The sequence below is a fragment of the Stegodyphus dumicola genome, chromosome 4 (assembly GCF_044657685.1).
Source record: "Stegodyphus dumicola isolate Sdum_Otavi_A_Nest chromosome 4, ASM4465768v1".
Taxonomy (NCBI): domain Eukaryota; kingdom Metazoa; phylum Arthropoda; class Arachnida; order Araneae; family Eresidae; genus Stegodyphus; species Stegodyphus dumicola.
Genome location: NC_140771.1, coordinates 193,302,709 through 193,317,222, shown reverse-complemented (window position 1 = coordinate 193,317,222; position 14,514 = coordinate 193,302,709). Strand labels below are relative to the sequence as shown.

The following is a 14,514-nucleotide window of genomic DNA, read 5'->3' as shown; positions in this document are numbered from 1 at the left end:
AAGGGGGGGGGAAATCGGTGGTCCTGGAAAAATAGTTAAGATAGACGAGAGCTTATTTACAAAACGAAAGAACAATGCCGGTCGAATTCTTTCACAACAGGGAACATTTGGTGGCGTTTGTCGCAAAACGGACGAATGCTTTCTATTTAAAGTTCCAAACCGTTCTTTACTAGTACTGTTAAATGCGATATCAAGTTACGTCGAAGAAGGATCAATCGTCTATGCCGATTCCTGGAACGGCTACTGTACATCTAAAATGGAAGAAGCTGGTCTACAGCATTTCAAAGTCAATCACAGGTACAATTTTGTTGATCCTGGCACTGGTGTAAAAACTCAGAGAATCAAAGGACTTTGGGGCAGTGCCAAATGTAGAAATAAAAAACATCGACGAACTTATCGCCATCATTTGGAGTCGTACCTCGCTGAATTTATATGGAAACGAGGAGTAAATGATCCATGTGAGCAAATTCTCAGGAACATCACCGTATTCTGGAAAAACCAATAATTATAAGCATTCTTTTTGGGTAAAACTGTTTTGTTTACAATTCATTAATGTTTGTTATAGTTAAACATGCTTTGCTTACTATTAATAAATATTTGTTTCTTCATGCCTCTATTTGTTAAGTACCATCATTTTTCTGTATCACTGTATTTTATGTCTGTATTTATGTATAGTTATTTTTCATTTTCTATCAAGCATTCTATTCGCATAACTTATTAATATGGATTCAGGCTACTAGTATTTGCATTAACTTACCATTTGTTATAATACCATTCTCACCAGCTCTACAGCTTCTGTGCCTAATCTAATCAACAGCTCATCAACTTCTCAGTTCATATTTTGCTCGTAGCTCTTAGTATTCAATTTGCATTTGATCATATAAACTTAAGCTTTAATTATTAAAAAAATTATATCCTTAATTGCTTGGTTAATTATATATCTACAGGAAGGTAGTTGGACGTTTTCAACTTTTGTTCCGTTAACTGTTTTGTCATTCGCTTCGCTTGGGGACTTGGCTCGCGTTCGGTTCACAGTTGGCGACATTTGCGCCCGGCTAACGGAAAAGTACCAAAAAATATTCATTTTGCCATTTGCACAACCTTTTAGCTATTTGTATTAAATATGCACACACAAAAAGTAATAGATTAAAAATTGCTTACCATTTAATTATCAAAATTTAAGTTATAATAATTTAATTCTAAAACTTAGTGCGTAATTTTGACCTGTTTAAGACAGATAAATGTTTTATGTCTGGTCTTATTTCACTTAGTTTTAATCATAAATTAGGATACACTTTGAATTTTGTTCTGTATTTATTTCTTAAATATAACGGTTAAGAAAGTCCTTGCTCACACAAATAGGCTGTGCAAAAAGGAAAACAAACAGTAGCTTTACTTGAAATGCCTTTGTGAAAATAAAAACGGATTATTTTGTAAAGTCTATGAGCGACTATTGACCATAAAAAAAGCTCAGATCACATAAATTTACGAATGTTAGAGGAAAAACTTAAACAGGATATTGGAGTATTTAAGTATTTAATTTAACAGTTAAAAATACTTTGTTTCTTTGCTTACCACCTATTTTTCTCTTTTCATATCACCAGTAGTACGCATACCACCGGTTGAGAATCGCTGCTTTATACCAATCGATTTTTATACTTTTCTATACAGAATATGAGCATTTGAATTTGCTTTGCTTTTGGTTTATTTTTAATTATCCATCCATCCATTCATCTATCCAATCATACATCCATCCAGCAATCCATTTATCCATACTAAATAAATATATATGTCTCTTCTACTTACAAAAATCTATGAAAATCTTCTTGAGGTCTCAAATTTTTTTCTTGAAATGCTTACTATTCTAGATTTACAAAAAATGGAACGATTATTTCTCGCTTTTTAATAACTTTCTCAAGCGTGCAAATATTCGTTTTCTACAAATAAAAGGTATTTCAATGGTAAGTTTTTATTCGACTCGCTTAAGCTAATTTCTAAAAATTGAACTTTTTTAAAACCTTTCTGAAAATCATTACAATAAATTTGCAAATAGAGATATATTGATGATTTTATTACTTTCAACAATAATAATATTATTTAATAATTGAAATAAGCAGTTTTAGCATTTATAATCTTAAAGAAATAAGACTTTTTGATAAAAGAAGAGTATTTAATTTTTCTACACTTACAAATTGAAATACCAACATCTTGAAAAAAGCTATTGCAAATATAAATACTAACCAAATTAAAAGAATTTTAAAAATGTGCACGAAAATTGTAAAACATCAAGAAATTCTTCTTCTTACCAGAAAATGAAATTCCAATTAACTTCATTAAGAGTTTATTTGAAAAAGCTGGAGTGGGCTACATCTTATAGAAATATTTAATGCAATGAATTTTTTATCTAAAAATTTAAATAAAAGAAAGCTAAAGAAGGATGTTTTAGAGGGTTTTATAGTGCAATCTGTATATATTACTATACTTTATCCTTGACTAGACTTTTATTAACAGAAGGTCTACTGTATTCTAAGTCGTCATGATAAGCCAATTAATTCTTTTCTAATTGATTTCTCTCTTCCTTTTTCTCACTTGCGTTACTATAATTATTACTTTTCAAAATCTAAAAATTAAAAGTTCTCCTTTTGTGAAATTTTAAACTTTCCTCCGTCAATTTGTTTCCCATTAACGCCAAACTAGCAACCTTTAGCAATTCCTCTTGCGTTTTTGGATTACTGTCATTTGTTCCTTTCTTTCTAATTGTTTAGAATTACGATTCGCTGTGAATTATTATGTATTTAGTAATTTAATTTAATTTTGAATTTATATTTGAAATTTAATTCAATATATTTATCTATTTTTCTTCTACATTTTTTGACGTTGAATTTATTTCATACGGAATTGTTTTTATACATTTTTATTTCATATGAAAGGAAATCTGTTGCGGCGAGGGAGGCGCTCAGAATTTTTAGATGAACTATTATAATTAAATTATTTAAGATATTTCATCTAATAATTTTCGAAGAAGAGAAACGTAATGGTTTTTTTGGGAGGAGAAATTCAATTGAATCTGATCTACCTCCTTTTGCTTTTGCTTTCTGAAGCTAATTCCTCGACAATCGCCTTTTGCTACTGCGTTTGACCTTGTCGCAGTATTTCTTCCTTGAATTCATTTCCATCATTAGCAGTTCCTTCAAGTCTACTCAATACCATAAATTAAATATACCCATGGGAAAGGAATAATGTGTATCATAATCGTCAGAAAATAACGTTAACAATTTATTTGTATTTTTATGCGGGAGAAATATTCATTGGCTTCGTACATTTAATGAGTGTCCAAAACAAAAATGAGCACATTATGAAAAAGGAAGAATAAAAATTAAAATAAATGAAGAACCTAATTTATAAATGACTTATTATAACTTTAATAATGACTAAAGAAAAACAAGTACGAAGAAAATTGAATTATGGCATTTAGTCCTTCCAAATTCGAATAAAGACGTTTACTAGAAATTTTTCCTGTTTTGATAACGATGAATCAGATTTTGATTGAATACCTCTTCCTATTTTTGTATTTTTATATTGTTTTCTGAAATTCTTCTGTTTTGTAAACAATTTGTTTTTTTTTTTATCTGGAAATTTTATTATTTTACTAATTTTGATTTTATTTCTTCATGTTTTTATGAATTAGGTTTTAAATGTATTACCTTTTCGAATGTAACTGTTTAACTGTTGACAGCATACCACTAGAAGTGATATTGAGATATTTTTGTTTTTTAAAAAAACCTTTCTGAGGCGGCTGCAATATTTTATATACAGCTCTCTCTCTCTCTTTATATATATATAATTTGTTTCTTATGATTATGCTTACAAAAGTTTTGTCATCACTTAGTTGCGCATATGACGTTTTCCAAATAATTCTTTTTTCTTCGTTCAAAGTATACAAGTAGTCTAAAATATTACCAATTCTACTATTTACTTTTGCATTGAACTTTATATCTTGTTCGTTTGAGCTTTCATAAAATTTACTTGTGAGCATTATAGGATCAGATAACTAGTATGTTTTAATCACAACTCTCAGAAGTAATATAAAATATTACACTTATTTCGTTACGGAAGTGTAAGTAAACTACAATGAATAGATTTTCGACGAAATGTTTATTACCAAACTTTAAGAGTTGATTTTCAATATAGAACTATTTGGAAGTCGGTACAAGTTTATGAATTAACAAAAATAGAAACAAAAGGCTTTTCCCTATTTAGGATATAATGTGCTCCATAAAAAACTGAAAAGTCATTTTTGAGGGTAATGCCACGAAACTTCAAAATTCTTTTGTCACAATACCAAAAGATATGGTCAGCGCTCGATTACTTTAGGGCTGATTAACCTGACCTTACCTGAAAGCAAATTACGTTTATTTAATCAAAGAAAAACTAAAAAATTATTGTTACAAACCATCACCATGAAACAGAATTATCTATATAAAATTAGAAACAAAAAATCGAAATTAATGGAATAACAGAATATATACCTTATTTATATCTCTGAAGGAAAAAAATATTCTTTCTGATGTTTTTATGGAAGTTTAAAATCAATGACATTATTCAATTTCTTTTGCAAATGATATTCTTTAATGCTATTTATTACTTAGTTTCTTCAATACTAAACATGATTGTTCTTCAGTTGTTTACAATGTGTTCTTTTTGTTTTCAGCACTGATTCCATTTACGTAATGAAATGAACATATTCTAGAATAAAAGGTTTGAGATTTATGTCATATTATTAATAGCATTTTTCGTTTAATTATAATGTTGGGTCTTCCCTCTTTTTTTAACTGCCTCGGGTGCTTCGGTGCTTTTTTAACTGCCTCGGATTAACAGCGATTCACAATTAAGTGTAGATGTCGTCCCAGTATTACCCCGTTTAATCGGAAGCCAACAATTACCACACTGATATTTCACTGCTTCCTGATAGAACAGTTAACAAGTAAAATATCTACTTCAATTGAAACATTAATTCATTCTTACGAAGAAGAACAGTATCTTATATGAAATATTCTCAAGCTGTACATTGTACTACTAATGAGCTTGACCAAAAATAAACGAAGCCCTAAAACAAAATACTTTGGATCATTAGCAACTGATACTTAAACACAGAAGTAAAAAAGAATGCGAAGTGACTTCCAAACACAGTATAGTTTACAATACCAAAAAATATAGCTTCAATATTTTATATCAAATGAGAAAAAATAATCTTTAAATTAAAAGTTGTGTTTAAACGATTACCAATCCAGATATTCTATAACATAGTCATATCTTGACTTGAGGATTTAATGCTTGCTGAAGGCCGAAATGTACTTTAAATGAAACTGGTGTTCCCTTAAGAATTTATGTAAAATAGGTTAATCTCTTCATGGACTACGTGTGTTTGGTTACATAAACGTTTGTTGCAAAATCATAAAGATAAAGAAAGATAAATATAGCACTAAACAGACAAAGGAGACAAAAACTTAATTTAATTCTCCTGTAGTTATACGAAGGAGAGTGGACAATAAAAGTGGAAAGTGATATAATATCTTTTTCAAAAAAAAAAAAACATAAGGTAACTGCTTTTCGGCAAGCGTTACTTTTTATCATTTCTTTGTCCCTTAGCACCACTCAACTCTGCTTCAGACTCACTGTAATTCATTTTCACTGAAAATTATATCATATGATTTCATATTGTCTATGTTTTAAAAATATTTCTCAAGTTAGGTGCCGTTAATGAACATGGTGTTGTCAATGAAAATGCGCATGCTATAGCTTGCTATTGCTTTACCAGAGCGATATGTTTCCGTAAAATGTTGCATTTTATACAATTTTATATGAATTTGGTAGAATAAAGAGCTAGGATAATGTTTTCTTCTTTCACGCTATGAAGCTAATTCCTCGATAATCGCCTTTTGCTACTACGTTTGACCTTGTCGCAGTATTTCTTCCTTGAATTCATTTCCATCATATTCCAGTAATTCCTTCAAGTCTACGCAATACCATAAATTAAATATACCCATGGGAAAGGAATAATGTGTATCATAATCGCCAGAAAATAACGTTAACAATTTATTTGTATTTTTATGCGGGAGAAATATTCATTGGCTTCGTACATTTAATGAGTGTCCAAAACAAAAAAGAGCACCTTATGAAAAAGGAAGAATAAAAATTAAAATAAATGAAGAACCTAATTTATAAATGACTCATTATAACTTTAATAATGACTAAAGAAAAACACGTACGAAGAAAATTGAATTATGGCATTTAGTCCTTCCAAATTCGAATGAAGACGTTTACTAGAAATTTTTCCTCTTCCTCTGGCCAGTTTGTGACGGAACATTTTCCATGGTTCCTCAGTAAACAACTCTCATTGAATCGGAAGATGACTGAATATGGTAAGTGGAAATACTTTGAATGTGGATGAATAATTTCCATATGCTAATTTGCCTATTTTCTATTGCTATAATTGCTAAAACATTACAATGGTCAAACAACTTTACAATCGAATACTTTCATATGTGTAATGCTCATATTAACTACGCAAAAGCATATAAACCGTTTATTATTATATTTATATAACTCTGCAAATGCTAGGCTTTCTTATGCATCTTGATAATTATTTTATGGTTTGGTTTTAAATATTTAAAAATATATTATAAGAACTTACCAACAGTGTTTAGAACTGAAATGCAGAGAACAGATTTGCGAAGACCCATTTTGTGTATGAAGATGGAAACTGGGAAAAAGAATATTACATACACAACATTCATCAGAAGGCTTGTCCAGTTCACTGCTTCTTGGCTAACATTGTAATAGCATTCTGTTACGCTAGCTATTCCTGTATAAATAGGATACATCATATCGCACAAAAGACTGAGGATACAGAACAGTAAGAGCATCCAGAATCGACGTTTGTATACTTTAATATCCAGTGTTTCATTTTCACAAGTGGTTTGAGGTTCTGCAGCTTTTTTCGGTTCACAGTTTGACATCACTGTTGAGAAAAATCCCCGGGTATTTATAATAGAACTCAAACTACCATAGAAAGGCATAATTTTTTTAAATATGTAATTCTGCTTGTAATGAAAGGGATTGAAGTAGCAGAAAACGCGTATAAAGTTCGACTACTTTAAGCTCGTTATTTTACCTTATTCATTCTTCTCTCATACATATGCATCAACGAAGACAATGATATAGCAGTTTCAAATGTTATAAATGTTCAAGACGTTTCTGTGTGCCAATAATAAAAATGACGAAGAATATTTAGAGATAACAAGGAATAAAATTTCAAATTATTAAAAATTTGGATTATTCATAACAGTTTATTAAGCAAAAAATTAATTCGTGATAAAAAAATCGGTACATAGATCTGAGTTGCATTACCGACGTATCCGAATTTTCGCTCTAATTTATGAAAAATCATATAAATGTAAGCTTATGAACTACTACATAGATATTTATAATAAGATCTACTTCGGAAAAGCAAATTGTGTTCTGATATTATATCTGAATCTCAGAAAGATCAGGTGCCCGAAATTTATTGCGGCCAACAGCCAATCAGTAGGTTTCGGTTGTTGGCTGCATCCTTTGCTCGCTGTACAAGACACAGTACGAGTTTGCCCAGTTCTATCCTAATTTTGATGGAGAGGCATAAGGTAATACACCAGCATAAGAATCGAAGGATCTCCTAACTCTTTTCCTTTACACTCAACCCCTCTCATTGTTAACACTAGAACGGCGGTAGGGGTCATTTTGACCCCTGAACACTTTTGACCGTTGATTACTTTTGTTTTATTGGAAGAAATCGCTTGTAATTTTTTGACTTTTCCTAAATACATAAAAAATACGAGGGCATTTCGAAAAGTAAAGATACACCGTACGCCAGAGGAAAAGAAAAGTTTTGGTGAGCAAGTTGGCAACACAGGTGTTAGCCTTGAACCGTTAGATTTCTCCTCGCGGTTGTTCGGCATTTCAACGTTGATTCTGGTTGGAATAGGTCGTGTTTAAAATGGCTGCGTCGATTCAGAATCCCGCCAAATGCGAAGTGCGCTCCGTCATACGTGTTCTTCATGCAAAAGATCAGCGACCAGCGGATATTCACAAAGAAATTCTTTCTGTTTATAGGAACATTAGGAATCGACAAAATGTAACGAAATGGTGTCGACATTTCTCTGAAGGTAGGACCGATGTTCATGACGAACAAAGAACAGGTCTTCCATCTGTGATCTCTGATGCCCTTCTTCAGAGAACAGAGAAAGTAATTCGTGCGAATACACGTCTCAAATTGAAAGGATTGCATCAGATCATACCGAAAGTGTCAATGACAACTCTTTATGAAGTTGTGACTGTCAAGTTAGGGAACAGGAAATTGTCTGCGCGCTGGGTTCCAACAGGCGGCAAAATTCTATGACTGTGTGATACAAAAGCTTGTGCACCGACTTAACAAATGTTTGGATAACGGGTGTGATTATGTCGAAAAATAATAAATAATCCAGTTAATAAGTAACAGACGTTTTCTAAATAATTGTTTTTTGTAAGGAATGCGAGCCATTGTATCTTTATTTTTCGAAATGCTCTCGTATTTGTAAAAAATTTCTCAACACTCTAGGTTTGTTAGTTTTTGAAATATGGGCATATATTCCTAGAACGGCGGAGGGGATCATTTTGACCCATTTACTTATATCCCTCTTTCTGTTCGAGGCATTGTCAAATAACACATGAGAAACATTACATGATAAGGAATTTTTGTTTGCATTCATACTCTCTCCCAGAGGGATAAAAGCTAGGTGGTCTCACTATTTTGTAATGTCTACATAATTTGTTATTCCTTTGTTTGCAATTATCTATTCGTTTGAAGAAAATACTGCAAGGAAGGTAGATGCAGGGTTTTTCATGCTTGCATTTCTTTTCAGAAATAGTTTATTTTAAAGGTGTATTTTTCCGTTTGTTAGTTAAGCTTACTTTCTGCAGGTGATAACAGTTAGGACAGATAGATTCTTGGTAATCCCAAATCAGTATTTCAGTACATATGAATTTTGCCGTCAAGTTCATTATCACCTTTTCTTTACGCTGTGAGAACCATATGCTAAAATATATTCCCTACCGTTTTCTGACAGTCTGATAACTTTCCTACTTTTTTCAACTTTTACAAAAGTCTAATAAGCGGAAAAGAGGTCTTACGGATGAAGAAATTAAAACCTTGTTGCAAGAGTTATCTGAAAAATAGTCCGACGGAGGTGAAATTCATAATTTTTCTGTAGAAAGTGAAGATGAATTCCAGACACAAACTATTAGTGAGTCCGAAGACAGCGAAGTAAACGAAGAAGAACTCAGCAAAAATAAACGGGCAAAAAACGGATCAGGGTATTTGCAAAACTGTTTTTACTAATAACACTATATGGAATAAAATAAATTCCAAAAATTCCGTCTGCGGCCGCGTTCCTTCTTATAATGTTCTAAAAGAAATAGCAAGACCAACATCTTTTGCAAAGAGTCGTGTTTCTGAGGACAAAGTGTCCAGTGCTTTCAAGCTCTTTATTGATGATGATATCTTGCTGCATATAAAGAAATGTACAGAATGCGAAGCTCATCGGCAACTTTGAAATAAAGACTGGAAGTTATCTCTGGCTGAGTTAGATGCTTTTGTAGCTATATTTTATGTTTGAGTAGTAATAGGATGAAAGGGTTTAGATTTATATTCCTTGTGGTCCGAAGCGTGGGGAATACTATTTTTCAAAGAAACTATATAAAGAGATAGATTCAAAGAAATAAAACGATTTTTAAGGTTCGATGAAATGACAGCAAGATCTACTCGATTTGATAAATTTGCTCTTGCATCAGACATGCGGAACAAATTTATTGAAAACTGCAAAACGTGCTACCGGTCAGAACAAAATATTACAGTCGATGAACAATTATTCCCATCTAAGATAGGTGTAGATTTACACAATATATGCCTAATAAATCTGACAAATGTGGAATAAAATTTTGGTTATCTGTCGACGTTGATATTAAATACCCGTTGAATGCATTTCCTTATTTGGGAAAAGATGAAACAGCAAATCTCAATTATGTTTGTCTGAAAATATTGTCATAAAATTAACCGTGCCACATCTAAATAAAGGGAGAAATAATACCACGGATAACTATTTTACTAACATTAAATTAGCAGAAATGCTAAATAAAAAAATACAACTATGGTCGGCACTATGAAAAAGAACAAAAGAGAAATATGCGCAGTAATCTTTATTCATCGACAATATTGGAACATGATAATATCACATTTATCATATATCCAGGCAAAAGAAACAAAAGCGTTTTTCTCATTATACTGTAAAAACTGAAAACAGTCTCAAGAAGTTGCCCGATTCAATAGCATTTTACTACGCAACACAGTATGGTGTGGATATTCGTGATCAGATGTGCCGAAAATATTCAGTAAAATCGACTTCTAGACGATGGCCTGTAGATATTGTTTTTAATGTTTTGGATAACGCAGCTTTGAACGCCTGGATAATTTATAAAAGTGTAACAGGAAACACCATTAATAGGAGAGATTTTTTACTGAAATTAGGAGAAGAGTTAAGAGTGGTACATATGGCTTCAAAACTCCCAAAGATCCTTCCCGAGTCTTCAGAAAAAACACATGAAAAGAAAATGGATATAAAGAGAAAAGTGTCAAGTACAGAGATGCAATGGAAACGAATCTCAAGAATATTATGCATCTTGTTCCAAATTTGTGTGCGGAAAATGCACTGGAAAAATTTAAAAACTTATATTTGTGTCAACTGCATTAATTCTTAATATGTATATGTAATTTCTAATATTTTAAACATTAAATGGATTTGAAACGAAATGTTTTACATACAATGAATGGAAATTCAGTTACACATATAATGAAATAACTGAAACATCAGAGGATTCTGGATTTCTGGATTTAGAGAGTAAATCATCCTCCGAGTAAGTACATAAAAATATTATTATATAAATCGTGCTTTATTTTAGTGAACATTAGTTTTAATTTGTGAAACCATTTATTTTAAATCAATTCTTATATAAATTAATGAGTTATTTGAGTAATTGTAGTATGATCCAATTGATCGCTATGTGCTCGATACATTTACAGTATTTTAAAAAGTAAACAAATTATCAGGTGATATTAAATATAAATTATGAAATACATAGTACATATTTGTGCCAATGTATGGCATTTAAAATTGTTTTACCGTTGTTATTTCAGTACTTTCATCGAAGGGTCAACCGCCGTTCCAGTAGGCAAGATTTTCCCGCCGTTCTAGTGTTAATTGAACATATCTGAGAAGTATTAGGATACTGGTTACGGTAATTTTGAAATTTACTGAGGAATTATGGAATATCTGCAAGCAAATTACGCCAAACAGCATTCGAGGCTTGCATGAGTCAAAGCCAGACCGAATATTCTTATGCATTACAACCAAAACCGACTAAATATCATACTAATAAGTAAAGTTTCTCGAACTATCTGTAGCAAGCGGATTAATTACTACTCAGTTTTAATAACCTTTTTTTATCTTTGTAGTCTTTCTTCAGCTCGTATCAAATTTCATTATGAGTGAGCAATTTTTCTGAGCATAGACTACGTACAATGAAAACTCGGTTCAGAAATTTAATTCTTTGATGGAGATCATTTTTCAATCGAAAAGTTCGTAAACTGAAATAATGTCTTCCTTAGGCATTGAAGTATAATGTATTAATTCGTCTCTGGAGTAAAGATGATTGTTGATTGAAGTTTCACAAGATAACTTTGTGCTTTGAAATTATAAGCCAAAATCAATATATATATAAACGGATAAAATAGACGAGAATTTAATTTACTTTTACTATACCTGTACGAAGAAGAGTTGACGTTGTAAGTGAATAACGAGTGGAAGATGTTATTGTTTGCCTGATGATTTTATGGAAAATCTTTTCCATAAAATCATCAGGCAACAAACCGTCTGTAAAAGACATTTTCTTTTATCACTTTATAATCTCTAAGCGACACTTGACTCTTAGTTAGGTTTATTAGGTCTCTATTTCACCCAAAATTGGTCGTGATTTATTGCTGTCTGCATTTTAACATGTTTCTAAAGGGATACATGGCACTGTCATTGAAAATGTTTATGCTGTATTCCTACTGTTTTGTCAGGATATCATATCGTTACGCGAAAACTTTGTATCTTATCTCGTTACGCACAAATATCGAAGATTAGAGAATTATGTTAAACTTTCCTTTTTTCCTCTTCTTCGAAAGATATTTTTTGCAAAATTGCCATTTCTGAAGTTGATATAGTTCTTTCTGTTTAATTCATTTTTAAGCTAGTAAAGATGATTGTTGATAAAGTATACACGTCTTTATTGCTAACTTCCTAGCCCATTTATAAGTCTAGAGATACAATGTACAGAGGCAACAAAAAAACATCTTATATACTCAAAGACTCAAAACTTGAAGTTTGTGAATGCAATCGAATTTCTTCCTTGTGAAATTCTTGGTCTTGTAAGTCAGAAATGGCCAACAGATGTATTCCAAAATAAATTTTCGTCAATCACAGCCAGCAGGAGATCATTTCAAACGAAAATGCGAGACTTGTAGACACAAAAGGTCATGGTTAATTTAGTATTATAAGAGTAATACTATATTAGTGCTTCCAGAAAAATTGTTATAATTATTGCTGTGACAAAATGTATTTACCTTCATGTATATTTCATTTCTATTTTATTACCCATTAAAATGACTAATAAATAAAAAAAATATTGAAGACACAGCATTTTTATGAAAAATGTGAACTTGATTATTTTTTACTATGATGAGTGATAAATGTTGTTGCTTATTATACAATGCCTTACAAGCTGTAACTAAAACAAGTAATTTGGAGAGGCATTTATGTAAGAAATATTAGGCAGATTATCCATAAAATAGTGACTTGAGAAAAAATAAAGTTAGAGACCTTTATTTAAAGCAGAATTCAATAACATGTTTTAAAAATTCCATGTTGAAATCATGTGCAGTGACTATTGCATCATTCAACGTAAGCCATATTTTAGAAAACAATGTAAACAACTTTTGACAAAGAATTTATTTAAAGAAAACCTTGGAAAGGTTGGATTCCCTTTTTAATAATTTAAAAAGAAGATTTACAATTATCTCAAAAATTGTAATGAAGCGGACTGAGAAAATGAGTGAAAGTATCACAAAACAATAATCTAACGACATAACTAGATATTCAAGTTTTTTCCGTCAATATGATGGATCCACAAAGGTAAGTGATCAGCACAATTACCTTGTTATTCATATGTTTTTTTAAAATTATATATCTAAAGGACAATTTTTTAGAATGATTACTTTGGAAGAAAGGAATAGATGTATAAATATATATTCATTATTTTTTAAAACCCTATTCATTTCATTAAAATTAGTTTTACTAACGACAGATAGAGCAGGAATATTGATGTGACGCATAAATGAATGTATAATTTTATGTTAGAAAGATGAATAATTAACAGGTGTTGGAACTACCATTGGATAATTCACCAATAAGTGTTAGCATAATTCACCCAACATTAATGTGCTAATATTTTGTAGTCACCTTACTTAATCTCCTGTTTGGTCTTTCTGTCCGTTCTGCATCTTCGTTCAGTTGATACGCTAATTTTTCGACTTCGTCCTTAATTTTTGCAGACCAGTGTGTATAAATTATATTTCAGGCTTTTCACGTGAATAATAATTTAGATAGTTTAAAAATCTAGAAGCTAGCATAAATTATAGTTTATAACAAAAATGTGAAACATCAGAATCATTATTATTTAAAATAGTTAAGAAGAAATTTAACGAAGCACTTGAACATTAAATAAATATATTTAAGGGGTATAATTTAGAATAATGAAAATGATAAAATCTTCAATCTTCTATAAAAATGCCTAATAGCAGAAAACACCGTTAACAACTTACCGATAGTTTTAAACGCTTAATTTGGAGGACAAGTTCGTTTGATTACGTAAATTAAATCAGCATTCAAAAGAAGAATAATTTCAAAACAGAGGGAATAATCTTATTGTTTATATTAGCCATTTCGATAGGAGTCAATAGTAAACAGCAGATTAATGGCTTTACACTTAAATAAGTTTTGCGATTTAGCAAGTTGTTTTTAATGGATGATTTAACAACGGTTATATATTCCAGATTACATGCAGCTAAATTACGTACTGTTGTGAATAAGAACAATTCCTAAATACTGAAACATCATCTGCAGTAATTGCTGTGATCTCACGCCTTCTTTTCTCCGTTTTATATTTCGCCTAGAAATATTGCGTGCAATAATGGTTTGAGTAGTAATTTTTCCATCGTTCTACAGTAAGCAAACGTAATCCTTTATTTAGAGAAGACCCAATTAATCCGCAAGCCATTTAATCTTTCCCTGGCTAATATCTAGAGTTGACTGTAACAAAAAAATAATCACTTTTGTATTAGCA

The 14,514-nt window shown here is 31.0% G+C and overlaps 1 protein-coding gene across 1 annotated transcript in view; it reads right to left on the bottom strand.

Moving 5' to 3' along the window:
* LOC118203764 (choline/ethanolamine transporter flvcr2a-like) overlaps window positions 1-7,101 on the bottom strand; it is a 56,315-nt gene extending 49,214 nt beyond the window's left edge. Inside the window, exon 1 of the mRNA XM_085815889.1 lies at window positions 6,695-7,101. Within this exon, the coding sequence (XP_085672015.1) occupies window positions 6,695-7,079 (385 nt within the window). The 5' untranslated portion in view covers window positions 7,080-7,101. The remainder of the gene's footprint in view (window positions 1-6,694) is intronic.
* Between the last annotated feature and the right edge of the window lie 7,413 nt (window positions 7,102-14,514).